This window comes from Hyla sarda, chromosome 7, assembly GCF_029499605.1.
Source record: "Hyla sarda isolate aHylSar1 chromosome 7, aHylSar1.hap1, whole genome shotgun sequence".
Lineage (NCBI taxonomy): Eukaryota > Metazoa > Chordata > Amphibia > Anura > Hylidae > Hyla > Hyla sarda.
In genome coordinates, this window is record NC_079195.1 from 31,065,118 (window position 1) to 31,091,940 (window position 26,823).

At 44.1% G+C, this 26,823-nt stretch overlaps 1 protein-coding gene across 4 annotated transcripts; it reads right to left on the minus strand.

Moving 5' to 3' along the window:
• Positions 1 to 5,037: 5,037 nt before the first annotated feature.
• NOP2 (NOP2 nucleolar protein) lies at positions 5,038 to 26,084 on the minus strand. 4 transcript variants are annotated; one of them, XM_056528973.1, is made up of 17 exons: positions 26,064 to 26,084; positions 23,147 to 23,291; positions 18,945 to 18,984; positions 18,788 to 18,855; positions 18,312 to 18,703; positions 18,166 to 18,215; positions 16,840 to 16,934; positions 16,309 to 16,505; positions 16,105 to 16,194; positions 13,451 to 13,538; positions 13,226 to 13,366; positions 12,996 to 13,135; positions 11,206 to 11,295; positions 10,373 to 10,495; positions 8,986 to 9,083; positions 7,970 to 8,100; positions 5,038 to 5,880 (listed from the first exon to the last, which is right to left on the minus strand). In XM_056528973.1, exons 2-17 carry the CDS (start codon positions 23,250 to 23,252, stop codon positions 5,327 to 5,329), a joined length of 2,403 nt encoding a protein of 800 aa, XP_056384948.1. In that variant the 5' UTR covers positions 23,253 to 23,291; positions 26,064 to 26,084; the 3' UTR covers positions 5,038 to 5,326. The 4 variants fall into 4 exon arrangements, with proteins under 4 accessions (XP_056384948.1, XP_056384943.1, XP_056384944.1 ...); XM_056528968.1 differs by lacking the exon at positions 26,064 to 26,084 and adding an exon at positions 25,284 to 25,596; XM_056528969.1 differs by lacking the exon at positions 26,064 to 26,084 and adding an exon at positions 24,877 to 24,988.
• Positions 26,085 to 26,823: the final 739 nt, after the last annotated feature.

The following is a 26,823-nucleotide window of genomic DNA, read 5'->3' on the forward strand; positions in this document are numbered from 1 at the left end:
GGGAATCCTCCTATTAGGTTTAAAGGGGTACTCCGCTGGCCAGCGTTTGGAACTAAATGTTCCGAATGCTGTTTTCGGCCACGCCCCCTCAATGCAAGTCTATGGGAGTCCTCATATAGACTTGCATTAAGGGGGCGTGACTATAAAGTCACAAGGGGTGTGGCCGACCTCCACAGTGTGAAAACAGCGTTCGAAACATTTAGTTCCGAACGCTGGCCAGCAGAGTACCCCTTTAACCCCTTGGGGACGGAGGGTTTTTCTGTTTTAGTACTTTCGTTTTTTCCTCCTTACCTTTTAAAAATCATAACCCTTTCAATTTTGCACCTAAAATTCCATATTATGGCTTATTTTTTGCACCACCAATTCTACTTTGTAATGACATCAGTCACTTTCCCAAAAATCTACGGCGAAACGGAAAAAAAAATAATGGAGCAAATATTTAAAGGGGTACTCTGCTGCTCAATGTTTGGAACAAACCGTTCCGAAAGCTGGAGCCGGAGCTCGTGACGTCATAGCCCCGCCCCCTCAACGCAAGTCTATGGGAGGGGTGTGACAACAGCGGAGTACCCCTTTAAGAGGCCTCAGCACGGCAGCTGACGGAAAATGAAAGGTTTTTTTTCTATGGTCTGCAGGTATCAGGGACATTGGCACGAATACAAGTACTTGTGCAAAATGTCTGTGTCGGTGCTGATACCAGTATCAAGACATAAAACATAAAAAAGTCATGTGCCCAAAAGATTTCGGATTAAAAAAAAAAAAAAAAAACATACTTAAAACTATTCTAAAACATCATACATGTGTCCTCCATCGTCAAGAATATATAAAGTCTTCTTTCTTCCTTCAATTCTTCACTGCACCCACTTGATAATTTGGCTGGAGCTTGTAGTTCTTCTCCAGAAGTTGAAATCTCCATCTTGAATGCCACTTTGGACAATGAACTACAGCAGTGTTTCTCGACCAGGGGGCCTCCAGCTGTTTCAAAACTACAATCCCCAGCATGCCCAAAGGCTCTGTTTTATTATCTAGGTCAGTGTTTCCCAACCAGTGTGCCTTCAGCTGTTGCAAAACTACAACTCCCAGCATGCCCGGACAGACGAAGGCTCTGGTTTATTATCTAGGTCAGTGTTTCCCAACCAGTGTGCCTTCAGCTGTTGCAAGACTACAACTCCCAGCATTCCTGGACAGACGAAGGCTCTGGTTTATTATCTAGGTCAGTATTTCCCAACTAGTGTGCCTCCAGCTGTTGCAAAACTACAACTCCCAGCATGCCCGGACAGCCGAAGGCTGTCCGGGTATGCTGGGAGTTGTAGTTTAGCAACAGCTGGAGGCACCCTGTTTGGGAAACACTGACCTAGATAATAAGCCTTCGTCTGTCCAGGAATGCTGGGAGTTGTAGTCTTGCAACAGCTGGAGGCACCCTGTTTGGGAAACACTGACCTAGATAATAAACCAGAGCCTTCGTCTGTCCGGGCATGCTGGGAGTTGTAGTTTTGCAACAGCTGAAGGCACACTGGTTGGGAAACACTGGACTAGAATATTAGAATATTGTTTTCTTCCCATTAAAAACAGTCCATTTTTTAGTATAACTTCTGTAGAGAGCGCTCGGTATCCAGCTGAACAGGACAGGGGGAGGAGCACTGTGATAAGGACGGCCCTGTCAGGTTCTCTCAGCCAATCAGCATTACTGAGATCATCCACGGTGATTCTGATTGGCTGAAGGCAGCCGACATGCAGAAAAACCTCTCAAAGTCCTTTTCAGCAGATGCCAAGAACACAATAAACTTGGAGCTATAAAATATGAAGCAAATCTTATAACCAGCAGCTGTGAGAATAGCCAAAAACTGCTCTACTGACTGATCCCCCTTAGAAATGTAGAATGTGGCGACAGATAAGAACCATCCGGCCCATCTAGTCTGCCCAATAATCTGACTACTATGAACAGTCCCTGGCCATATCTTATATGAAGGATAGCCTTATGCCTATCCCTATCTTATATGAAGGATAGCCTTATACATATCCCTATCTTATATGAAGGATAGCCTTATGCCTATCCCTATCTTATATGAAGGATAGCCTTATGTCTATCCCTAATTTATATGAAGGATAGCCTTATGCCTATCTCTATCTTATATGAAGGATAGCCTTATACCTATCCCTATCTTATATGAAGGATAACCATATACCTATCCCTATCTTATATGAAGGATAGCCTTATTCCTATATGAAGGATAGCCTTATACCTATCCCTATCTTCTATGAAGGATAGCCTTATACCTATCCCTATCTTATATGAAGGATAGCCTTATGCCTATCCCTATCTTATATGAAGGATAGCCTTATGTCTATCCCTAATTTATATGAAGGATAGCCTTATGCCTATCTCTATCTTATATGAAGGATAGCCTTATACCTATCCCTATCTTATATGAAGGATAACCATATACCTATCCCTATCTTATATGAAGGATAGCCTTATACCTATCTCTATCTTATATGAAGAATAGCCTTATACCTATCCCTATCTTATATGAAGGATAGCCTTATACCTATCCCTATCTTATATGAAGAATAGCCTTATACCTATCCCTATCTTATATGAAGGATAACCATATACCTATCCCTATCTTATATGAAGGATAGCCTTATACCTATCCCTATCTTATATGAAGGATAACCATATACCTTTCCCTATCTTATATGAAGGATAGCCTTATACCTATCCCTATCTTATATGAAGGATAACCATATACCTATCCCTATCTTATATGAAGGATAGCCTTATACCTATCTTATATGAAGAATAGCCTTATACCTATCCCTATCTTATATGAAGGATAGCCTTATACCTTTCCCCATCTTATATGAAGGATAGCCTTATGCCTATCCCTATCTTATATGAAGGATAGCCTTATACCTATCCCTATCTTCTATGAAGGATAGCCTTATGCCTATCCCTATCTTATATGAAGGATAGCCTTATACCTATCCCTATCTTATATGAAGGATAGCCTTATGCCTATCCCTATCTTATATGAAGGATAGCCTTATGTCTATCCCTAATTTATATGAAGGATAGCCTTATACCTATCGCTATCTTATATGAAGAAGAGCCTTATACCTATCCCTATCTTATATGAAGGATAGCCTTATACCTATCCCCATCTTATATGAAGGATAGCCTTATGCCTATCCCTATCTTATATGAAGGATAGCCTTATACCTATCCCTATCTTCTATGAAGGATAGCCTTATGCCTATCCCTATCTTATATGAAGGATAGCCTTATACCTATCCCTATCTTATATGAAGGATAGCCTTATGCCTATCTTATATGAAGGATAGCCTTATACCTATCCCTATCTTATATGAAGGATAGCCTTATACCTATCCCTATCTTATATGAAGAAGAGCCTTATACCTATCCCTATCTTATATGAAGAATAGCCTTATGCCTATCCCTATCTTATATGGATAGCCTTATGCCTGTCCCTATCTTATATGAAGGATAGCCTTATACCTATCCCCATCTTATATGAAGGATAGCCTTATGCCTGTCCCTATCTTATATGAAGGGTAGCCTTATGCCTGTCCCTATCTTATATGAAGAATAGCCTTATGCCTATCTTATATGTAGGATAGCCTTATACCTATCTTATATGAAGGATAGCCTTATACCTATCCCTATCTTATATGAAGGATAGCCTTATACCTATCCCCATCTTATATGAAGAAGAGCCTTATACCTATCCCTATCTTATATGAAGGATAGCCTTATACCTATCCCCATCTTATATGAAGAAGAGCCTTATACCTATCCCTATCTTATATGAAGGATAGCCTTATACCTATCCCCATCTTATATGAAGGATAGCCTTATACCTATCCCCATCTTATATGAAGAAGAGCCTTATACCTATCCCTATCTTATATGAAGGATAGCCTTATACCTATCTTATATGAAGGATAGCCTTATACCTATCCCTATCTTATATGAAGGATAGCCTTATACCTATCCCCATCTTATATGAAGGATAGCCTTATACCTATCTTATATGAAGGATAGCCTTATACCTATCCCTATCTTCTATGAAGGATAGCCTTATACCTATCCCTATCTTATATGAAGGATAGCCTTATGCCTGTCCCTATCTTATATGAAGGATAGCCTTATGCCTGTCCCTATCTTATATGAAGAATAGCCTTATGCCTATCTTATATGAAGGATAGCCTTATACCTATCCCTATCTTATATGAAGAAGAGCCTTATACCTATCCCTATCTTATATGAAGGATAGCCTTATGCCTATCTTATATGAAGGATAGCCTTATGCCTGTCCCTATCTTATATGAAGAATAGCCTTATGCCTATCTTATATGAAGGATAGCCTTATACCTATCCCTATCTTATATGAAGAATAGCCTTATGCCTATCCCTATCTTATATGGATAGCCTTATGCCTGTCCCTATCTTATATGAAGGATAGCCTTATACCTATCCCCATCTTATATGAAGGATAGCCTTATACCTATCCCTATCTTATATGAAGGATAGCCTTATGTCTATCCCTATCTTATATGAAGGATAGCCTTATACCTATCCCTATCTTATATGAAGGATAGCCTTATACCTATCTCTATCTTATATGAAGGATAGCCTTATGTCTATCCCTATCTTATATGAAGGATAGCCTTATGCTTATCCCTATCTTATATGAAGAATAGCCTTATACCTATCTCTATCTTATATGAAGAATAGCCTTATACCTATCTCTATCTTATATGAAGGATAGCCTTATGCCTATCCCTATCTTATATGAAGGATAGCCTTATAACTATCCCTATCTTATATGGAGGATAGCCTTATGCCTATCCCATGCATGCTTAAACTTCCTCACTTTGTAGCGACCACTTCTGCAGGAAGGCTATTCCATGTACAGACTACTCTCTCAGTAAAGTAATACTTCCTGGTATTGGCCCAGGCGCTGCCCACAATCACTATCAGAGGAAAATGACATTTACACCACACACAATTCTTGGTTTGTATTCAATTTATGGTAAAACAAGTCACAAATGACAGTCTCAGCAGACAGCCTGTGGCACGGAGAACATGCCTGCAGAGCATCTCATCCGCCCTGGACAGTCCAAGCCTCTTGCAGAGCGTCTCTTGATCCCAGAGCGTCCTCGTGTACAGAACACTTCGTATAGATGGCGCCCATTCAAAGCGTCCAACATGTGTCTCTTCTAGATGGACAGAGTTGGAGGATGACTGATCAGGGACCAGCGCAGAACTGGAGATGGTGGTTGTGGTCTGGGAGAAGTCACGATACTATTTACTCTTCTTTTTCTCTTTCTTCTTCTTTAATAGAAGCTTCTGTTTCTTTTGGAACAACTTTTGATTTTTCTTATACTTGAGACGCTTCTGTTCCTTTGTTTTAGGTGTGGATTGCCCTGGTTTGGAGGGGGGTGTTTTCTGCCCTGGATTGGAGGGGGGTGGTGTCTTCTGCCCTGGATTGGAGGGAGGTGGTGTCTTCTGCCCTGGTTTGGAAGGGCGAGGTGTCTTCTGCCCTGGATTGGAAGGGCGAGGTGTCTTCTGCCCTGGTTTGGAAGGGCGAGGTGCCTTCTGCCCTGGTTTGGAAGGGGGAGGTGCCTTCTGCCCTGGTTTGGAAGGGGGAGGTGCCTTCTGGCCTGGTTTGGAAGGGGGTGGTGTCTTCTGCCCTGGTTTGGAAGGCAGCGGTGTGTTCTTCCCTGGTTTGGAAGGCAGCGGTGTGTTCTGCCCCTTCTGTTTTTGGTTTGCAGGTTTGGGGCTCGCTTCCTTCTGTCCCGTTTCTTTCTTCTCTGCGGCATTTTGTTCTGTCTGATCAGCACCGGATTCTTCTTTCCCTTGGAGAGAATAGGATTACATAGAAAATTATAGAACACTTCATCTGCAATCTGGAGAACGAATCGTGAACACATTCTTTACTGGTGGGGTGTGGGAAATCCTTTTCTGTCCAGGTGATACATCAATGCCTGGCAAAGCTGGGTGACAACCAAAGCTAGAAGTCTGTAGCTCTAATGCGGTTGTCACTCAGCTATGAGGGTAGGAGATGTAACAAAGAACAGATGAATAGGATAAGAAATTGGTCTTGTATACTGCAGTGTTTCCCAACCAGGGTGCCTCCAGCTGTTGCAAAACTACAACTCCCAGCATGCATGCACGTGAGAGTTGTAGTTTTGTAACAGCTGGAGGCACCCTGGTTGGGAAACATTGCTATACTGAAACATACTTCAACTTCCTATTAATCCCTTTTGTTTCAGTTGCTCGCTATTTTCAAAATCTGTGCTTGTAGTGAGTGAATAGGAATAGTTCTGTTAAAGGGGTACTCCGCCCCTAGACATCTTATCTCCTATCCATAGGATTCGGGATAAGATGTCTAATCATAGGGGTATCTAAGCTGGGACGCAATCTCTGTGCAGCACCAGACATTAGTTTACAATGCTGGATGCGGGTGGTGGGGTCGTGATGTCACTGCCACACCCCTTATAAAATCATGCCACGCCCCCCCCCCCCCCCCCCCCAATGAAAGTCTATAGGAGGGGGCGGTGGTGGCAGTCACACCCCCTCCCATAGACTTGCATTGAGGGGGCATGGTGTGATGTCACAACCTCCGCCACCCGCTCCAAGTGTTAGGAACGACGCAGCGGAGTACCCCCTTTAACTGGTTTCATTACAGTTTGCAGCTGTGTACACAGGACTGGATCAGGACAGCTTTTCAGCCTCTGATTGTGGGAAAGGTTTCCATCCAATGACAGCAAACACGGATCAGTTCAATTGCTAAAGAACTGAAATACAATGTTTACTAGAAAAGTAGCATTTTTTAAAATTATTTTTATTATAATTTTTATCATTACTTTTATAATTTTTATCATCATCATCATCATCATTTCTATTATTATTTTCATTATTATTATCATCATTTTTATTATTATTATTTAGATTTCCGGTTGTCCCATTGACTGGGAGGATGGAACTAAAAAGCTGCACTAACAGACACAGCGCTGCCCATGTGGCTATGTCTGGTACTGCGGCACATTCTATGCATTCTGAGAATTGATGGGCTACCAGGGGTATCAGACCTAGCCTTAGTCCAGGACAGTGGTCTTAAACTGTGTCCCTCCAGATGTTGCAAAACTTCAACTCCCAGCATGCCCGGACAGCCAACGGCTGTCCGGGCATGCTGGGAGTTGAGGTTTTGCAACATCTGGAGGGACACAGTTTGAGACCACTGGCCTGGGCCATCATGTGCAAAACTTTAAAGGCGTACTCCGGTGAAAACCTTTTTTCTTTAAAATCAACTGGTGGCAGAAAGTTAAACATATTTGTAAATAACTTCTATTAAAAAATCTTAATCCTTCCTGTACTTATTAGCTGCTGAATACTACAGAGGAAATTCTTTTCTTTTTGGAATGCTCTTTGATGACATCACGAGCACAGTTCTCTCTGCTGACATTATTAAAATAATAATAACACTTTCTTTATTGTTGTCCTTAGTGGGATTTGAACCCAAGTCCCCAGCACTGCAAGGCAGCAGTGCCAACCACTGAGCCACCATGCTGCCCTTAGCATACATCTGCTATACATGGTTGCTAAAATGGACAGAGATGTCAGCAGAGAGCACTGTGCTCGTGATGTCATCAGTGTTCCAAAAAGAAAGGAATTTCCTCTGTAGCATTCAGCAGCTAATAAGTATTGGAAGGATTAAGATTATTTAATAGAAGTAATTTACAAATATGTTTAACTTTCTGCCACCAGTTGATTTAAAAGAAAAAAGGTTTTCACCGGAGTACCCCTCTTAACCCCTATCAGCATAACTAATAGTCATGGCTGGGAGTTGCAGTACCACAGCAGCACTAATAACTACTCTCCTAAGACAGTGGCCTCAGTGCCCCTCTCTCAGTGATAAGATGCAAGTACAGCCATGTTGCTCACCTTCTTTAGTAGACGGGATGGTGTTTGAAAATTTGCGAAATTTGGCGATAAAGAACCCGTCCATGTTGTGAGTGTGCGGGTAAAATCTGCGCGTCAGGCGTAGAGACTGATGGAATCGCCTCTCCTTGAATCTAAGGAAGAAGAAATATATTACTAGAAAATCCTGGGGTCAACATCCTCTGAAAACTAGTTTGGGCATTTTTTTTTTTTAAATGCAATATACAGTGACCCCCCGACCTACGATGGCCCCGACATACGATTATTTCCACATACGATGGCTTCTCAGAGGCAGCATCAACATACGATGCTTTTGTATGTCGGGGCCATCGCATAAACGGCTATCTGGCAGCGCAGACTGCTTCAGCTGTCACCGGATAGCCGATTACGGTGCCCCGTGTGCTGCGGTGATGATCTCTCACCTGTCCCCGGCACTCCGGACCATCCTATTCAGGATCCCCTCCTTCGTCGTCATGACGTCGCCGCGCACGCCGTCCCGTCATCCAATAGGAGCAGCATGCGTAGTGACATCATGACGGCGATGATCCCAGCCAGCAGTGACGGTCCGGAGCGGCGGGGACACGGCGAAAGCGATGGAGGGCGACATCCAGGGCAGCGGTGACAGTCCGGAGAGGCGGGGACAGGTGAGTATAACTTCCTATACTTATCATTGCACGGATCCCTCAACATACGATGGTTTCAACTAACGATGGTTCATTTGGAACGAATTACCATCGTATGTTGAGGGATCACTGTATAGTCATGGGGGGGATTATCAAAATCTGTGCAGAGGAGGAACGGTGCAGTTGCCCATGGTAACCAGACCACTTCTTTCATTTTTTAAAAGAAATATAAAAGCAGCGACCTAACTGGTTGCTACGGGCAACTGGTCAACGTTTTCTATGCACATGTTTTACTATATCTCCCCTTTTGTCTTTACATGCAAAGTGTAGTAGAGGACAGAAGAGAACAGGGATGTCTGCTGCGGGCCTTACAAAAGATCCCAGCAGGTTCCTCACCTCACGAATCCTTCTTTACCAAAGTCCAGACCTGTTGGTACAAGTTTAACGTTTCTCTTCTTCAGGGCGTAATCCACCACACACTCGTTCTCCTCCACCTGTAGGCACAAAGCGTAAAAGTATCAAGGGAAGCAAAGTCAGTGTCCCCTAAAGAGTCAAACAAGGGACACTACACGGGGAGACTAAGGCGCCAGTCACACGGCAGAATTTATAAGCATAAAATCCACTGAAAAGGTTCAGCTTGGAAATTCCGTTGTTTCCCCAGGCGAAAAATTCTGCAGCGGAAATACAGATTCCAGACTCACATGTTTATTCTTTCAGCGAAATCTGTCGGGAAATGCATTGCCGTCTATGAAGACCGCTCATTTCCAAGCAGTCCTAGCGCCACATGAATCAGTCAGCGCCTTGTGCACACAGAATGTCCAGCCGGATATTTTGCTGTGTGAATGAGCTCTTAAAGGGGTACTCCGGTGGAATATTATTTTTTTTTTTTCTCAATGCCAGAAAGTTAAACAGATTTCTAACTTCTATTAAAAAATCCTAACCCTTCCAGTACTTATCAGCTGCCGTATGCTCCAGAGGAAGTTGTGTAGTGCTTTTCTGTCTGCCCACAGTGCTCTCTGCTGACACCTCTGGCCGTGTCAGGAACTGTCCAGAGAAGGAGCAAATCCCCATAGCAAAACTCTCCTGCTCTGGACAGTTCCTGACACTAACAGAGGTGTCAGCAGAGAGCACTGTGGTCAGACCGAAAAGAACAACTCTGTAGCATACAGCAGCTGATAAGTGCTGGAAGGTTTAAGATTTTTATTTAAATAAAAGTAATTTACAAATCTGTATAACTTTCTGGAGCCACTACAAATTGCTCCCACCAGAGTAGGGGTTTTCCAGGACATGTTAAACTTAGTGACCCCTCATTTTGCAGCTGTTCCCCCACACTATAACTCATTATATCGGGTTTAGTAAGGGTAAACCAGCTTTCAGTTTCCCTTTACATTTTGGGAATGTGACAGCAGAATCCCATTGAAGTTGGCCGGTGTTGGGGACCACTATGATACAGCGTTGCAACACGGCTCTATTCAAGAGAAGCCAAAAGACCAGTCTTCCACCAGGCTGAACGACCAATCAGCCGACAGCTTCTATCCCATGATGGGACCAGCAACAATTATGTGAATGGGAGTTCAAAGTGCCCGTTTGAACGGAGCGGCGGTCTAGCATCTCTCATTGAAAGTAAATGGCGTGACCGCACATCCGCTCGATTACCACTTGACCCACACAAGGGCGACACGTGACCCCGTTCTCATAATACGGCAGTAGAACCCCCACTATTCAGACACGTATAACCCTACTTGTTAACCCCTTTAAGACTTAACCTCAGCGAGACACTTACTGTGATTGAGCAGGTGCAATAGACCAGGAATCCACCACTTGAAGACTGGGCATCTAAAGAGTCAATGGCACTTAGGATCAGCTCCTTCTGTATGTGTGCGCATCGCTGGATGTCCTGTGTATTCTGCAAATACAAGTTAGGGGGTAAATAGGGCATTCTATGTAGTGACTAGAGATGAGCGAACTTACAGTAAATTCGATTCGTCACGAACTTCTCGGCTCGGCGGCTGCATAAATTAGTTCAGCTTTCCGGTGCTCCGGTGGGCTGGAAAAGGTGGATACAGTCCTAGGAAAGAGTCTCCCTAGGACTGTATCCACCTTTTCCAGCCCACGGGAGCACCTGAAAGCCGAACTAATTTATGCATTAAAAGTCATCAACTGCCGAGCTGAGAAGTTCGTGACGAATCGAATTTACTGTAAGTTTGCTCATCTCTAGTAGTGACCTATAGTCTATGTCAGTGGTCTTCAACTTGCAGACCTCCAGATGTTGCAAAACTACAACTCCCAGCATGCCCGGACAGCCGTTGGCTGTCCGGGCATGCTGGGAGTTGTAGTTTTGCAACATCTGGAGGTCTGGTTGGATACACAAGGAGGTCAGGTTGGATACACAAGTATTAACATCAATATCTCCCAACCATTGTTCCTCCAGCTGTAGATAAACTACAACTCCTAGCATACTGGAAGTTATAGTTTAGCAACAGCTGGAGGCACATTGGTTGGGAGATACTGACTTACATCCTAGTCTTTCTATATCAGTCCTACACTGACAACATGAACATTTCAGGCATTGCGTCCCACTTCCCTTGCCCTGCACGTGCCCTCTACCTCACCCACCTTGTTCGTTTTCACAACCGGATCTTTGCTGATGATTCCAGTTCCACTGCACGGAGCATCCAGCAGCACCCGGTCAAATCCTCCAAGAACCTGATAAAGGGGGATGATGTAGATATTAATATTAACAATATCAATAAAGATATCACAAATAATACAAAAGATTAATCCCTTGCCGCAAAACGCCATTTCTAAACGGCGCTGCGGCACGGAAGGGTTATGAAGAGAGCTCAGGAGCGGAGCTCGGATCACACCCAAATGGTCCTGGCTGCTGATGCCAGACATCGCCGTTCAGGCAGATGTCTGGCATTAACGCTTTAGACGCGGCGATCAAAGTTGATCGCCGCGTCTAAAGTGAAAGCTTCCTGGCAGCTCAGTCGGGCTGATCGTGGCCACCGCGATAAAAATCGCCATGTCCCGATCAGCTAGAGCATCCCGATCAGCTAGAACGCAGCAGGAGGGTGCCTTACCTGTCTCCTGCGCGTCTGATCGGCGATTGATTGCTACAAGCCTGAAATCCAGGCTTGAGCAATCGACCGCTGATAACACTGATCATTGCATTGCAATGCAATAGCAGTGATCAGTGTATTGAATCAATGTACTGCATGTTATAGTCCCCTATGGGAGCTAGAACACTGAAAAAAAAAAATAATAATAATGATGATTTAACCCCTTCCCTAATAAAAGTTTGAATAACCCCCCTTTTCCCATAAAACAAAAGAAAACTGTGTAAATAAAAACATATGTGGTATCGCCGCGTGCGTAAAAGTCCAAACTATAAAATATTTATTGTAAATTAAACCGCACGGTCAATAAGGTACACGCAAGAAAATTCCAAAGTCCAAAATAGCGTATTTTTGGTCACCTTTTATACCATAAAAAAAAAAAAAAAAAAGAATAAAAAGCGATCAAAACAAAAATGGCACCGATAAAAACTTCAGATCACGGCGCAAAAAATGAGCCCTCATACCGCCCCATATGCGGAAAATTAAAAAAGTTATAGGGGTCAGAAGATGACATTTTTAAACATATAAATTTTCCTGCATGTAGTTATGATTTTTTTTTTAAGTAATATAAAATCAAACCTATATAAGTAGGGTATCATTTTAACCGTATGGACCTACAGAATAAAGATAAGGTGTTATTTTTACCGAAAAATTTACTGCATAGAAACAGAAGCTTTCAAAAGTTACAAAAAAGGTGTTTTTTTCTTCCATTTTGTCGCACAATGATTTTTCTTTTCCATTTCACCGTAGAGTTTTGGGTAAAATGACTGATGTCATTACGAAGTAGAATTGGTGGTGCAAAAAATAAGCATAATAACATGGATTTTTAGGTGCCAAATTGAAAGGGTTATGATTTTTTAAAAGGTAAGGAGGAGGAAAAAAAAAACGAAAGTGCAGAAAAGGAAAAACGCTTGATCCTTAAGGGGTTAAAGGGGTACTCTGCTGCTCAGTGTTTGGAACAAACTGTTCCGAACGCTGGAGGCGGGAGCTTGTGACGTGGTATCCCACCCCCTCATGATGTCACGCCCCGCCCCCTCAATGTAAGTCTATGGGAGGGGGCGTGACTGCCGTCACGCCCCCTCCCATAGACTTACATTGAGGGGGCGGGGCGTGACATCATGAGGGGGTGGGGATACCACGTCACAAGCTCCCGGCGCCGACTCCAGCGTACGGAACAATTTGTTCCAAATGCTGAGCAGCGGAGTACCCCTTTAAGATAACTCGAAAAGAAACCCTCAAGTCTATGGTCAGCTTAAGAATAATGTGACATCTTCTGTGAGTTCTCACCCCGGAGAGCTGCCGACCATCATAATTACTAATGATACAGTTTGTGACTCCCAGTCTGTGCAGGTTTCCCACCACGCTGCGGAGCCGATCGGCGTTCATGTCGTTGGCTACAATGACCCCCGTGTTCTTCATCAGTTGAGCTATGAATAAAAGACAAATGTCATCATCCAGAAGGGACCGTACATAAAAGGAATTCAGCTTGAGAATCATTGAGCTTCATCCGTACGCACCCATATAACTGGTCTTCCCGCCAGGGGCACAGCACATGTCCAGGACCCGCTCATTTTCTTGAGGCGCCAAAGCAATGACAGGTAAGAAACTGGAGCCTCCCTGTAGCATGTAATGTCCAGCCAGATACTCAGGGGTGGCACCTGGAAGGAGAACACACATCAATGCCAGGACTATACAGAGAACAGGGTTCTGCCAGGCCTCATACCCCTTCTATGCCAACTTACCCACGGGTACAGAGGAATCATAAATGACCAGCCCTGTCTTAGACCACTTGCCCAATGGATCCAGATTGACTCCACGGTTGATAAGAGCCTGAAGAAAGGAAGAACAAAGGTAATAGTAGTTATATTCTTGTATATAGGAGACAGTATTATAGTAGTAATATTCTTGTACATAGGAGCAGTAGTATAGTAGTTATATTCTTGTATATAGGAGGCAGTATTATAGTAGTAATATTCTTGTATATAGGAGGCAGTATTATAGTAGTAATATTCTTGTACATAGGAGCAGTAGTATAGTAGTTATATTCTTGTATATAGGAGCAGTATTATAGTAGTTATATTCTTGTACATAGGAGGCAGTATTATAGTAGTAATATTCTTGTACATAGGAGCAGTAGTATAGTAGTTATATTCTTGTATATAGGAGCATTATTATAGTAGTTATATTCTTGTATATAGGAGCAGTATTATAGTAGTTATATTCTTGTATATAGGAGCAGTATTATAGTAGTTATATTCTTGTATATAGGAGCAGTATTATAGTAGTTATATTCTTGTACATAGGAGGCAGTATTATAGTAGTAATATTCTTGTACATAGGAGCAGTAGTATAGTAGTTATATTCTTGTATATAGGAGCAGTATTATAGTAGTTATATTCTTGTATATAGGAGCAGTATTATAGTAGTTATATTAATGTACATAGGAGCAGTATTATAGTAGTTATATTCTTGTATATAGGAGATAGTATTATAGTAGTTATATTATTGTATATAGGAGGCAGTATTATATTAGATATACTCTTGTATATAGGGGCAGTTTTATAGTACCGTATATACTTGAGTATAAGCCGAGTTTTTCAGCACGATTTTTCGTGCTGAAAACACCCCCCTCGGCTTATACTCGAGTGAACTCCCCCACCCGCAGTGGTCTTCAACCTGCGGACCTCCAGAGGTTTCAAAACTACAACTCCCAGCAAGCCCGGGCAGCCATCGGCTGTCCGGGCTTGCTGGGAGTTGTAGTTTTGAAACCTCCGGAGGTCCGCAGGTTGAAGACCACTGCGGCCTTCAACATCATCCAGCCCCCTCTCACCCCCTTTAGTTCTGAGTACTCACCTCCGCTCGGCGCTGGTCCGGTCCTGCAGGACTGTCCGGTGAGGAGGTGGTCCGGTGGGATAGTGGTTCCGGGCTGCTATCTTCACCGGGGAGGCCTCTTCTAAGCGCTTCGGGCCCGGCCTCAGAATAGTCACGTTGCCATGACAACGACGCAGAGGTGCGTTCATTGCCAACGTACTTCTGCGTCATTGTCAAGGCAACGCCTCTATTCCGGGCCGGAAGCGCGGAGAAGAGGCGCCCCCGGTGAAGATAGCAGCCCGGACCACCTCCTCACCGGACCACCTCCTCACCGGACAGCCCTGCAGGACCGGACCAGCGCCGAGTGGAGGTGAGTACTCAGAACTAAAGGGGGTGAGAGGGGGGCTGGATGATGTTGAAGGCCGCAGTGGTCTTCAACCTGCGGACCTCCGGAGGTTTCAAAACTACAACTCCCAGCAAGCCCGGACAGCCGATGGCTGCCCGGGCTTGCTGGGAGTTGTAGTTTTGAAACCTCTGGAGGTCCGCAGGTTGAAGACCACTGAGGGCGAATGATGAGAAGAGGATGATGAAGGGGGGGTGTGGGGATGATGAAGGGGGGTGGGGATGATGAAGGGGGGGGGTGTGGGATGATTACAAGGGGATGATGAAGGGGGGATGTGTGGGATGATAAGGGGATGATGAAGGGGGGATGTGCGGGATGATAAGGGGATGTGTGGGATGATAAGGGGATGATGAAGGGGGGATGTGCGGGATGATAAGGGGATGTGCGGGATGATAAGGGGATGATGAAGGGGGGATGTGTGGGATGATGACAAGGGGATGATGAAGGGGGATGTGTGGGATGATAAGGGGATGATGAAGGGGGGATGTGTGGGATGATGACAAGGGGATGATGATGAGGATGTTAATGACGGGTCTGGATGATGACAGGGGGGGGATGAGGTATTTCCCACCCTAGGCTTATACTCGAGTCAATAACTTTTCCTGGGATTTTGGATTGAAATTAGGGGTCTCGGCTTATACTCGGGTCGGCTTATACTCGAGTATATACGGTAGTTATATTCTTGTATATAGGAGCAGTATTATAGTAGTTATATTCTTGTATATAGGAGGTAGTATTATAGTAGTTATATTCTTGTATATAGGAGCAGTATTATAGTAGTTATATTCTTGTATATAGGGGCAGTATTATAGTAGTTATATTCTTGTATATAGGAGCAGTATTATAGTAGTTATATTCTTGTATATAGGAGCAGTATTACAGTAGTTATATTCTTGTATATAGGAGATAGTATTATAGTAGTTATATTCTTGTATATAGGAGCAGTATTATAGTAGTTATATTCATGTATATAGGAGCAGTATTATAGTAGTTATATTCATGTATATAGGAGATAGTATTATAGTAGTTATACACTTGTACATAGGAGGCAGTATTATTGTAGTTTTATTCTTGTACATTGAAGGCGGTATTATAGTGGACCTTTCCCTGGGTATACAAAATAATACATAACAGACAGAAGATGAGCCATATAGTATGAACAGACAAATGTTGAATAGATACCTGTGCCAAGTCCCGTCTTCTGGTCTTTAAAGTGTTGGTTCTGATTGTTACTGGACGTTGAACCTCACAGGACTCCAGAAAGTCAACCAACTTCAGAGGAGGGAAGAGAGATGAAGTAATGGTCAGATTAGAACAGACTGTGTGACGGACATCACCTTGTACATCATTCAGTATTTTCATATAAATCTCAATAGCAGTCTTCACCTCTGACACTGGGAACAGGTCACTGAGCATCTCGATCATGTAGTCGCCATAGCTGTAGTAGGTGGCCAGATCCCGGCGGAGCACAGAAATATATTCCTGTCTTGAATGCTGTCCTCCACGATTGCCAAAATCTAGTAAAACAGCTACAATATCCTTAATGCGTTCCTGCACACTGGTGAGGTCAAGGTTCGCGGAGACTGAACAGTGATGTAAGGAGGCAAACATGGCAAGGACTATGCTTAGGCCAGTGTTTCCTAACCAGGGCGCCTCCAGCTGTTGCAAAACTACAACTCCCAGCATGCCCGGACAGCCGAAGGCTGTCCGGGCATGTTGGGAATTGTAGTTTTGCAACAGCTGGTGGCACCCTGGTTGGGAAACACTGGCATAGGCTTACGCGTATGAGATCTGTGAACAGTAATGGACTGGGGGAATGAATGTTTCTAAATAAATAAGGTTCCCCCTCTTTACACTAATACAGATTGCCCATTTTAGGCTACACCCAGGCACGAAGACCATCACAAACAAGGATACGCTGGTTGTCCATTTCTTCTGCGGTTGGTAGGGTAAAATGTTCTTCACCGTCCAAATTCAGCTTAATGTCTGATTCACCCTCGGCCTCCTTCTCTCTGTGTAAAAGGAGACTGATATGTAAACATGATGGTTTCATGAACAGTAACAGAGGATGTGAGGAGTAAATTAAGAAGTCAGGAGTAAGACACCTGTAGTGAAGACATAGGAGCGCACTGCACATGGAGAACCATGTTATTAGGTGAAGGGGTAAGACATAGTGTGAAAAATAAGACAGGGAGCAACATTATGTAGCTGGAGGGGGAGAAGGAAGGGCCAGGGGCATCACTATAGAGGAGGAGGAGGAGAAGGAAGGGCCAGGGGCATCACTATAGAGGAAGAGAAGGAAGGGCCAGGGGCATCACTATAGAGGAGGAGGAAGGGCCAGAGGCATCACTATAGAGGAGGAGGAGGAGGAGAAGGAAGGGCCAGGGGCATCACTATAGAGGAGGAGGAAGGGCCAGAGGCATCACTATAGAGGAGGAGGAAGGGCCAGAGGCATCACTATAGAGGAGGGGGAGGAGAAGGAAGGGCCAGGGGCATCACTATAGAGGAGGAGAAGGAAGGGCCAGAGGCATCACACTATAGAGGAGGAGGAGGAGAAGGAAGGGCCAGGGGCATCACTATAGAGGAAGAGAAGGAAGGGGACAGGGGCATCACTATAGAGGAAGAGAAGGAAGGGGACAGGGGCATCACTATAGAGGAAGAGAAGGAAGGGCCAGGGGCATCACTATGGAGGAGGAGGATAAGGAAGGGCCAGGGGCATCACTATAGAGGAGGAGGGGGAGAAGGAAGGGCCAGGGGCATCACTATAGAGGAGGAGGGGGAGAAGGAAGGGCCAGGGGCATCACTATAGAGGAGGAGGGGGAGAAGGAAGGGCCAGGGGCATCACTATAGAGGAGGAGGGGGAGAAGGAAGGGCGAGGGGCATCACTATAGAGGAGGAGGGGGAGGAGGAAGGGCCAGGGGCATCACTATAGAGGAGGAGGGGGAGAAGGAAGGGCCAGGGGCATCACTATAGAGGAGGAGGGGGGGAAGGAAGGGCCAGGGGCATCACTATAGAGGAGGAGGAAGGGACAGAGGCATCACTATAGAGGAGGAGGAAGAGAAGGAAGGGCCAGGGGCATCACTATAGAGGAGGAGGGGGAGAAGGAAGGGCCAGGGGCATCACTATAGAGGAGGAGGGGGAGGAGGAAGGGCCAGGGACATCACTAAAGAGGAGAAACAAGAGGGCGGTGATTAACTTTAGAGCAGCAGACAAAAGTTTTACTGTAATTTTCCATATTTTTACCTTTTACTCTTTTTCTTCTGTTTTACAGCGGCCTTCTCAATTGGAAGAAGCTAAAACAAGAAGACAAATCAGAGTGAACGTATGTTAAATAAACAAAACAAAAGCAGTAATTTGGGTATTGGGTACAAGAATGCTGATAGACCTACATCATTATCATCTTCATCTTCATCATCATCATCCTCCTCTTCATTATCATCATCATCATCTTCCTCTTCATTATCATCATCCTCCTCACCACCCTCCTCCTCCTCATCCTCTGAGGACGCTCCATAGTCATCCTGCAGATCATCACTGTCAGAAAGGTCCAGCCCTTCAGCAGGTTCATCGTCTCCGTTCTCCTCGGCTTCTTCCTCCTCTTCTCCTTTTAGATTTCCAGGCTCCTCATCTCCGCTGTCCATGTCTTGATCAATGTCACCTTCCTCCATCTCCTCCTCATCTTCCTCCTTCCTTGGCCTCTTGACAGGTTTCAGCCACTCTGCATTCTCATCACTGAACCCTGACAGCTTTGTCTTCCCTCTCTGGGCAGCTTTTGCGTCACCTAATGAAACAATAAGATGTAAGCGGTGATAATATGTTTGAGCCGAGTGCGCTACATAACTTAGGAGGAGTCTTCACTTCTCACCATTTTGCTTTGCTTCTGGTTTACTAGGTGTTGTCTTCTGTTCTTCCACTTGTCTCCTCTTTAATGCCCTGAGAGAAACAAAGAAGGTGAAAAATGAAAAAGAAAAAAGAAAGGACTAAAACAACAACAAGAAGGTCACACACAGCAGGATCCTCACCTCTTTCTGCTGCGGCTGGACAGGCGTTTTACTTCAGTCTCTGTTATAAAAAAAAATAAAAATAAATAAAAAAAGCTATCAGTAGACAGAGATTACTACATTAACCCCTTAAGGACTCAGGGTTTTTCCGTTTTTTGCACTTTCGTTTTTTCCTCCTTACCTTTAAAAAATCATAACCCTTTCAATTTTCCACCTAAAAATCCATATTATGGCTTATTTTTTGCGTCGCCAATTCTACTTTGCAGTGACATTAGTCATTTTACCCAAAAATGCACGGCGAAACGAAAAAAAAAATCATTGTGCGACAAAATCGAAAAAAAAAACGCCATTTTGTAACCTTTGGGGGCTTCCGTTTCTACGCAGTGCATATTTCGGTAAAAATTACACCTTATCATTATTCTGTAGGTCCATACGGTTAAAATGATACCCTACTTATATAGGTTTGATTTTGTCGCACTTCTGGAAAAAATCATAACTACATGCAGGAAAATTTATACATTTAAAAATGTCATCTTCTGACCCCTATAACTTTATTTTTCCACGTACAGGGCGGTATGAGGACTCATTTTTTGCGCCGTGATCTGAAGTTTTTATTGGTATGATTTTTGTTTTGATCTGACTTTTTGATCACTTTTTATTCATTTTTTAATGTTATAAAAAGTTACGAAAATACGCTTTTTTGGACTTTGGAATTTTTTTGCGCGTACGCCATTGACCGTACGGCTTAATTAATGATATATTTTTATAGTTCGGACATTTACGCACGCGGCAATACCACATATGTTTATTTTTATTTTTTTTTACACTGTTTTATTTTTCTTATGGGAAAAGGGGGGTGATTCAAACTTTTATTAGGGAAGGGGTTAAATGACCTTTATTAACACTTTTTTTTTACTTTTTTTTTGCAGTGTTATAGGTCCCATAGGGACCTATAACACTGCACACACTGATCTCTCATCCTGATCACAGGCGTGTATTAACACGCCTGTGATCAGTGTTATCGGCGCTTGACTGCTCCTGCCTGGATCTCAGGCACGGAGCAGTCATTCGTCGATCGGACACCGATAAGAGCCCTCCCGGTGTCCGATCAGCTGTTCGGGACGCCGCGATTTCACCGTGGCGGTCCCGAACAGCCCGACTGAGCAGCCGGGATACTTTCAGTTTCACTTTAGAAGCGGCGGTCAGCTTTGACCGCCGCTTCTAAAGGGTTAATACCGCACATCGCCGCGATCGGCGATGTGTGGTATTAGCCGCGGGTCCCGGCCGTTGATTAGCGCTGGGACCCACGCGATATGATGCGGGATCGCGGCGCGATCCCGCTTCATATCGCGGGAGCCGGCGCAGGACGTAAATATACGTCCTGCGTCGTTAAGGGGTTAAAGGGGTATTCCAGGAAAAAAATTTTTTTTTATATATCAACTGGCTCAGGAAAGTTAAACAGATTTGTAAATTACTTCTATTTAAAAATCTTAATCCTTCCAATAGTTATTAGCTTCTGAAGTTGAGTTGTTGTTTTCTGTCTAACTGCTCTCTGATGACTCACGTCCCGGGAGCTGTGCAGTTCCTATGGGGATATTCTCCCATCATGCACAGCTCCCGGGGCGTGACATCATCATTGAGCAGTTAGACCGAAAACTTCAGAAGCTAATAACTATTGGAAGGATTAAGATTTTTTAATAGAAGTAATTTACAGATCTGTTTAACTTTCCGGAGCCAGTTGATATATATATATATATATATATATATATATATATATAAAAAAAAAGGTTTTGTCTGGAATACCCCTTTAACCCCTTAAGGACTCAGGGTTTTTCCGTTTTTGCACTTTCGTTTTTTCCTCCTTACCTTTTAAAAATAATAACCCTTTCAATTTTCCACCTAAAAATCCATATTATGGCTTATTTTTTGCGCCACCAATTCTACTTTGCAGTGACATTAGTCATTTTACCCAAAAATGCACAGCGAAACGGAAAAAAAAATAATTGTGCGACAAAATCGAAGAAAAAACGCCATTTTGTAACTTTTGGGGGCTTCCATTTCTACGCAGTGCATCTTTCGGTAAAACTTACACCTTATCATTATTCTGTAGGTCCATACGGTTAAAATGATCCCCTACTTATATAGGTTTGATTTTGTCGCACTTCTGGAAAAAATAACTACATGCAGGAAAATTTATACATTTAAAAATGGCATCTTCTGACCCCTATAACTTTTTTATTTTTCCACGTACAGGGCTGTATGAGGGATCTTTTTTTGAGCCGTGATCTGAAGTTTTTATCGGTATGATTTTTGTTTTGATCGGACTTTTTGATCCCTTTTTATTCATTTTTAATGGTATAAAAAGTGACCAAAATACGCTTTTTTGGACTTTGGAATTTTTTTGCACGTTCGCCATTGACCGTACGGCTTAATTAATGATATATTTTTATAGTTCGGACATTTGCGCACGCGGCGATACCACATATGTTTATTTTTATTTACACCGTTTTATTTTTTTTATGGGAAAAGGGGGGTGATTCAAACTTTTATTAGGGAAGGGGTTAAATGACCTTTATTAACATAGGGACCTATAACACTGCACACACTGATCTCTCATCCTGATCACTGGCGTGTATTAACAAGCCTGTGATCAGTGTTATCGGCGCTTGACTGCTCCTGCCTGGATCTCAGGCACGGAGCAGTCATTCGCCGATCGGACACTGAGGAGGCAGGTAAGGACCCTCCCGGTGTCCTGTCAGCTGTTCGGGACGCCGCGATTTCACCGAGCTTTGACCGCCGCTTCTAAAGGGTTAATACCACACATCGCCGCGATCGGCGATGTGTGGTATTAGCCGCCGGTCCCGGTCGTTGATGAGGGCCGGGACCGACGCGATATGATGCGGGATCGCGGCGCGATCCCGCTTCATATCGCGGGAGCCGGCGCAGGATGTAAATATACGTCCTGCATCGTTAAGGGGTTAATGGCAGCGAATGCTGAAGTTGTAAAGTACCTAGTGACATAGGTTTCAGAGCTGCACGTGCTCAGTTGGGATGTGTAGGCAGATTAAAGGGGTACTCCGTCCCTAGACATCTTATCACCAAGCCAAAGGATAGGCGAAAAGATGTTTGATTGTGGGGGGTCCACAGCTGGGACCCCCAGAATCTCTGTGCAGCACCCGGCATTCGTTTAGAATGCTGGGTGCGGGCTGCCATGACGTCATGGCCACACCCCTCGTTATGTCACACCACGCCCCCTGAATGCAAGTCTCTGGGAGGGGGCGTGGTGGCAAGCTGGCAGGGGACACCTTTCAAACTTTATATCTTCACTATTGTTGCTGGTAGGAATGTCTCCCGGGGATGATAAGGAAGAAGATGTCACCATATATGACACATTGCTACATGTACATACCCCTTTAAAGAAGCACTCCATGTTATTTGCCCATATTATGCGCACTCCCAATCACTACTCCTACGGCGCCATCTGTTTTATTTCAAAACAGCTGCATATATGCTTTACATTAACTTAACTTGGTCATGTGATCACTAGTCTGACTGAAAAAAAGTTACTTTGCTCCAGGACCTGGTTTCGGACTTCCTGTGAACTACAGGAGGACATCACCTATTAGATCCGTCCTCCTAGCTCTGAGACCCTTTTCAGATCTATCTGTATACTGCTGCCATCACTAAGGGGGAGATTTATCAAAACCCGTGCAGAGGAAGAGTAGTGCAGTTGCCCATAGCAACCAATCAGATTGCTTCTTTCATTTTCCACAGGCCTCTAAAGAGTAATAGGGGCTCAATTGCTCAAGCCTGTAGCTCAGGCTTGGAGCAATCAAACGCTGATTGGACACGACAGAGCAAGGTAAGGGGTGTCTCCGCTCGCGTCCTAGCTGATCTGGACATCGCAATTTTATCGCGATAGTTCCGATCAGCCCGAATGAGCTGTCGGGAAGCTTTTACATTTGTTATAGATGCGGCGGTCAGCTTTGATCGCAGCGTCTGAAGGGTTAATACAGGGAATCAGCGCGATCGGTGATGTCCTGTATTAGCCGCGGGTCCCGGCCGTTGATGGCCGCAGGGACCGCCGCCATAGGTGTGTATTCGCCGTATAAGACGCACCGACTTTTCCCCCCCAGTTTTGGGGAAGAAAAAGTGCGTCTTATACGGCGAAAAATATGGTAATTATTTTTCATATATATAGGTAGGAAGACTACGACACTCACCATCACTCAGGATTTTGCTCAGTTCGTTTTCAGCTCCTGGTTGTTTTTTCGCTTTCCGTCCGGGTCCCCGGGCCACTTTCTTTAGGGGGTCTAATTTCCTACCCATGATGTATTTTCAGGGACACAGCAGAGATGTTCAAAGAGACTATAAGAAGAGTAAATCTAAGGTCAGGATCAGTACAGGATAAGTAATGTAATGTATGTACACAGTGACCTCACCAGCAGAATAGCGAGTACAGCTCTGCAGTATAATACAGGATATAACTCAGGATCAGTACAGGATAAGTAATGTAATGTATGTACACAGTGACCTCACCAGCCGAATAGTGAGTACAGCTCTGGAGTATAATACAGGATATAACTCAGGATCAGTACAGGATAAGTAATGTAATGTATGTACACAGTGACCTCACCAGCAGAATAGTGAGTACAGCTCTGGGGTATAATACAGGATATAACTCAGGATCAGTACAGGATAAGTAATGTAATGTATGTACACAGTGACCCCACCAGCAGAATAGTGAGTACAGCTCGGGAGTATAATACAGGATATAACTCAGGATCAGTACAGGATAAGTAATGTAATGTATGTACACAGTGACCCCACCAGCAGAATAGTGAGTACAGCTCTGGAGTATAATACAGGATATAACTCAGGATCAGTACAGGATAAGTAATGTAATGTATGTACACAGTGACCTCACCAGCAGAATAGTGAGTACAGCTCGGGAGTATAATACAGGATATAACTCGGGATCAGTACAGTATAAGTAATGTAATGTATGTACACAGTGACCCCACCAGCAGAATAGTGAGTACAGCTCTGGGGTATAATACAGGATATAACTCAGGATCAGTACAGGATAAGTAATGTAATGTATGTACACAGTGACCTCACCAGCAGAATAGTGAGTACAGCTCTGGGGTATAATACAGGATATAAATCAGGATCAGTACAGGATAAGTAATGTAATGTATGTACACAGTGACCCCACCAGCAGAATAGTGAGTACAGCTCTGGGGTATAATACAGGATATAACTCAGGATCAGTACAGGATAAGTAATGTAATGTATGTACACAGTGATCTCACCAGCAGAATAGTGAGTACAGCTCTGGGGTATAATACAGGATATAACTCGGGATCAGTACAGGATAAGTAATGTAATGTATGTACACAGTGACCTCACCAGCAGAATAGTGAGTACAGCTCTGGGGTAGAATACAGGATATAACTCAGGATCAGTACAGAATAAGTAATGTAATGTATGTACACAGTGACCCCACCAGCAGAATAGTGAGTACAGCTCTGGAGTATAATACAGGATATAACTCAGGATCAGTACAGGATAAGTAATGTAATGTATGTACACAGTGACCTCACCAGCAGAATAGTGAGTACAGCTCTGGAGTATAATACAGGATATAACTCAGGATCAGTACAGGATAAGTAATGTAATGTATGTACACAGTGACCCCACCAGCAGAATAGTGAGTACAGCTCTGGAGTATAATACAGGATATAACTCAGGATCAGTACAGGATAAGTAATGTAATGTATGTACACAGTGACCTCACCAGCAGAATAGTGAGTACAGCTCTGGGGTAGAATACAGGATATAACTCAGGATCAGTACAGGATAAGTAATGTATGTACACAGTGACCTCACCAGCAGAATAGTGAGTGCAGCTCTGGAGTTTTATACAGGACATCTCTATACAGTAGTGTACCTCAACCTGTGGGTCTCCATCTGCTGCAAAACAACAACTTCCATCATGCCCAGACAACCAAAGACATGTTGGGAATTGTAGTTAAGCAACAGCTATAGAGCCTCTGGTTTGGGAACACCGCCATATAGGGATGTGACTACAGGACAGTGTTTTTCAACCAGTGTGTCTCCAGCTGTTGCAAAACTACAACACCCATCATGCCCGGACAGCCGAAGGCTGTCCGGGCATGCTGGGAGTTGTAGTTTTGCAACAGCTGGAGGCAGAACGGTTAGGAAACACTGCTATGACACGTGATAATGACGCCTCTAACCCAGGACCCCCCACTATGAAACAAGTGACGTAGAGCCGCCTCTATACGGTAACCTATAGGCGAACACACCGGAGAAGAAGCCTCATCCTGCCCGTACCTGTGACCCGCAGCCCTGCTCCTCGCTCTCTTACTCCCTCACGTGTTTGAGGAGTGTCGCCCAGTGATGACGTCAGAGCACACGTCCCCTTCCACAGAGCGCCGCGTACGATCACGTGACTGAAGAACGCTTTGATATCATTTTTTTTTTGAACTGTCCCTAGCTAGGAACCGTAGGCACCTCATGGAAAGTCAGTTTGGTCTCCGGGAAAATGGCGACGGTTAAAAGAGCAACGTGAGACCGGTGTCATCGGTTAACCTCTTCTGTGCTGTATCGTTTTATTTTGACTCTGTTATAAACGGATTTAGCAGGAAATTTAGTTCAGTCCAGTGCCTCCAATTAGGGTGCCTCCAGCTGTTGCAAAACTACAACTCCCAGCATGCCCGGACAGCCAAGGGCTGTCCGGGCATGCTGGAAGTTGTAGTTTTGCAACAGCTGGAGGCACACTGTTTGAAAAACACTGCGCTATAGTACAATTGCGCAGATTGGGGAACTTGTGCGCAACTAGTGGTCACTTGCGGTATTGCACACTCTCCATGGAGACCCTTGGAGTGGGATTTATGCTGCGCCATCTCTATTATAATTGGAGGGGCTCACGTAACTATTTTTGTTTATTTTATATAAGTTCAGGCAGATAAGTTTTATGGCCGTATCTATCCGTACTATGGCAACACCTATAGACTGCTATATGGGCCCACGCTGAACCAATGTGTGCATCGAAATACTGACACAAGGGGGTCTACCACTTCTTCTGAAAAGTCCCTTTTTCTCAATACTCACCTGTCATCCTCCAGGCTGTCTGGAGTAGATTCTGTGGTGTTCTCCTTGACCACCTCCACTGGCAGAGAGTTCCACAGTCTCACTGCTCTTACAGTAAAGAACCCCCGTCTGTGCTGGTGTAGAGGATAAGAAATGGATCCCAGCACTCACCAGATGATGGAATAAGTTCAGTTTTATTTGTAGGAATACATCTTTAAATACAGGACGCGTTTCGGCAGTGAATGCCTTCCTCTGCTGTCTAACGTTAGACAGCAGAGGAAGGCATACACTGCCGATGTATTCCTACAAATAAAACTGAACTTATTGCATCATCTGGTGAGTGCTGGGATCCATTTCTTATACTATTGACTATCTTATCCACGAGCACCACCTCTACGACGAAGTGCCGACAAACCACCTATACCACTGTGCTGGTGCAGAAACCTTTTTTCCTCTAGACGTAGAGGATGCCCCCTTGTTATAGATACAGTCCTGGGTATAAATAGATCATGGGAGAGATCTCTGTACAGTCCCCTGATATATTTATACATAGTTATTAGGTCGCCCCTAAGCCTTCTTTTTTCTAAACTAAATAACCCTAATTCTGATAATCTTTCTGGGTACTGTAGTCCTCCCATTCCCCGTATTACCCTGGTTGCCCGTCTTTGAACCCTCTCCAGCTCCACTATATCTTTCTTGTACACTGGTGCCCAGTACTGTACACAGTATTCTATGTGTGGTCTGACTAGTACTGTACACAGCATTCCATGTGTGGTCTGAC

Coding starts and splice junctions, on each gene's coding strand:
- NOP2 (XM_056528973.1), bottom strand. CDS start 23,252: ATGGGTAGGAAATTAGACCCCCTAAAGAAAGTGGCCCGGGGACCCGGA. Junction 18,216..18,311: donor AAGATGAAGATGATAATGAT/GTAGGTCTATCA, acceptor TTCTTGTTTTAG/CTTCTTCCAATTGAGAAGGC. Junction 13,136..13,225: donor CGGGAAGACCAGTTATATGG/GTGCGTACGGAT, acceptor TTTTATTCATAG/CTCAACTGATGAAGAACACG.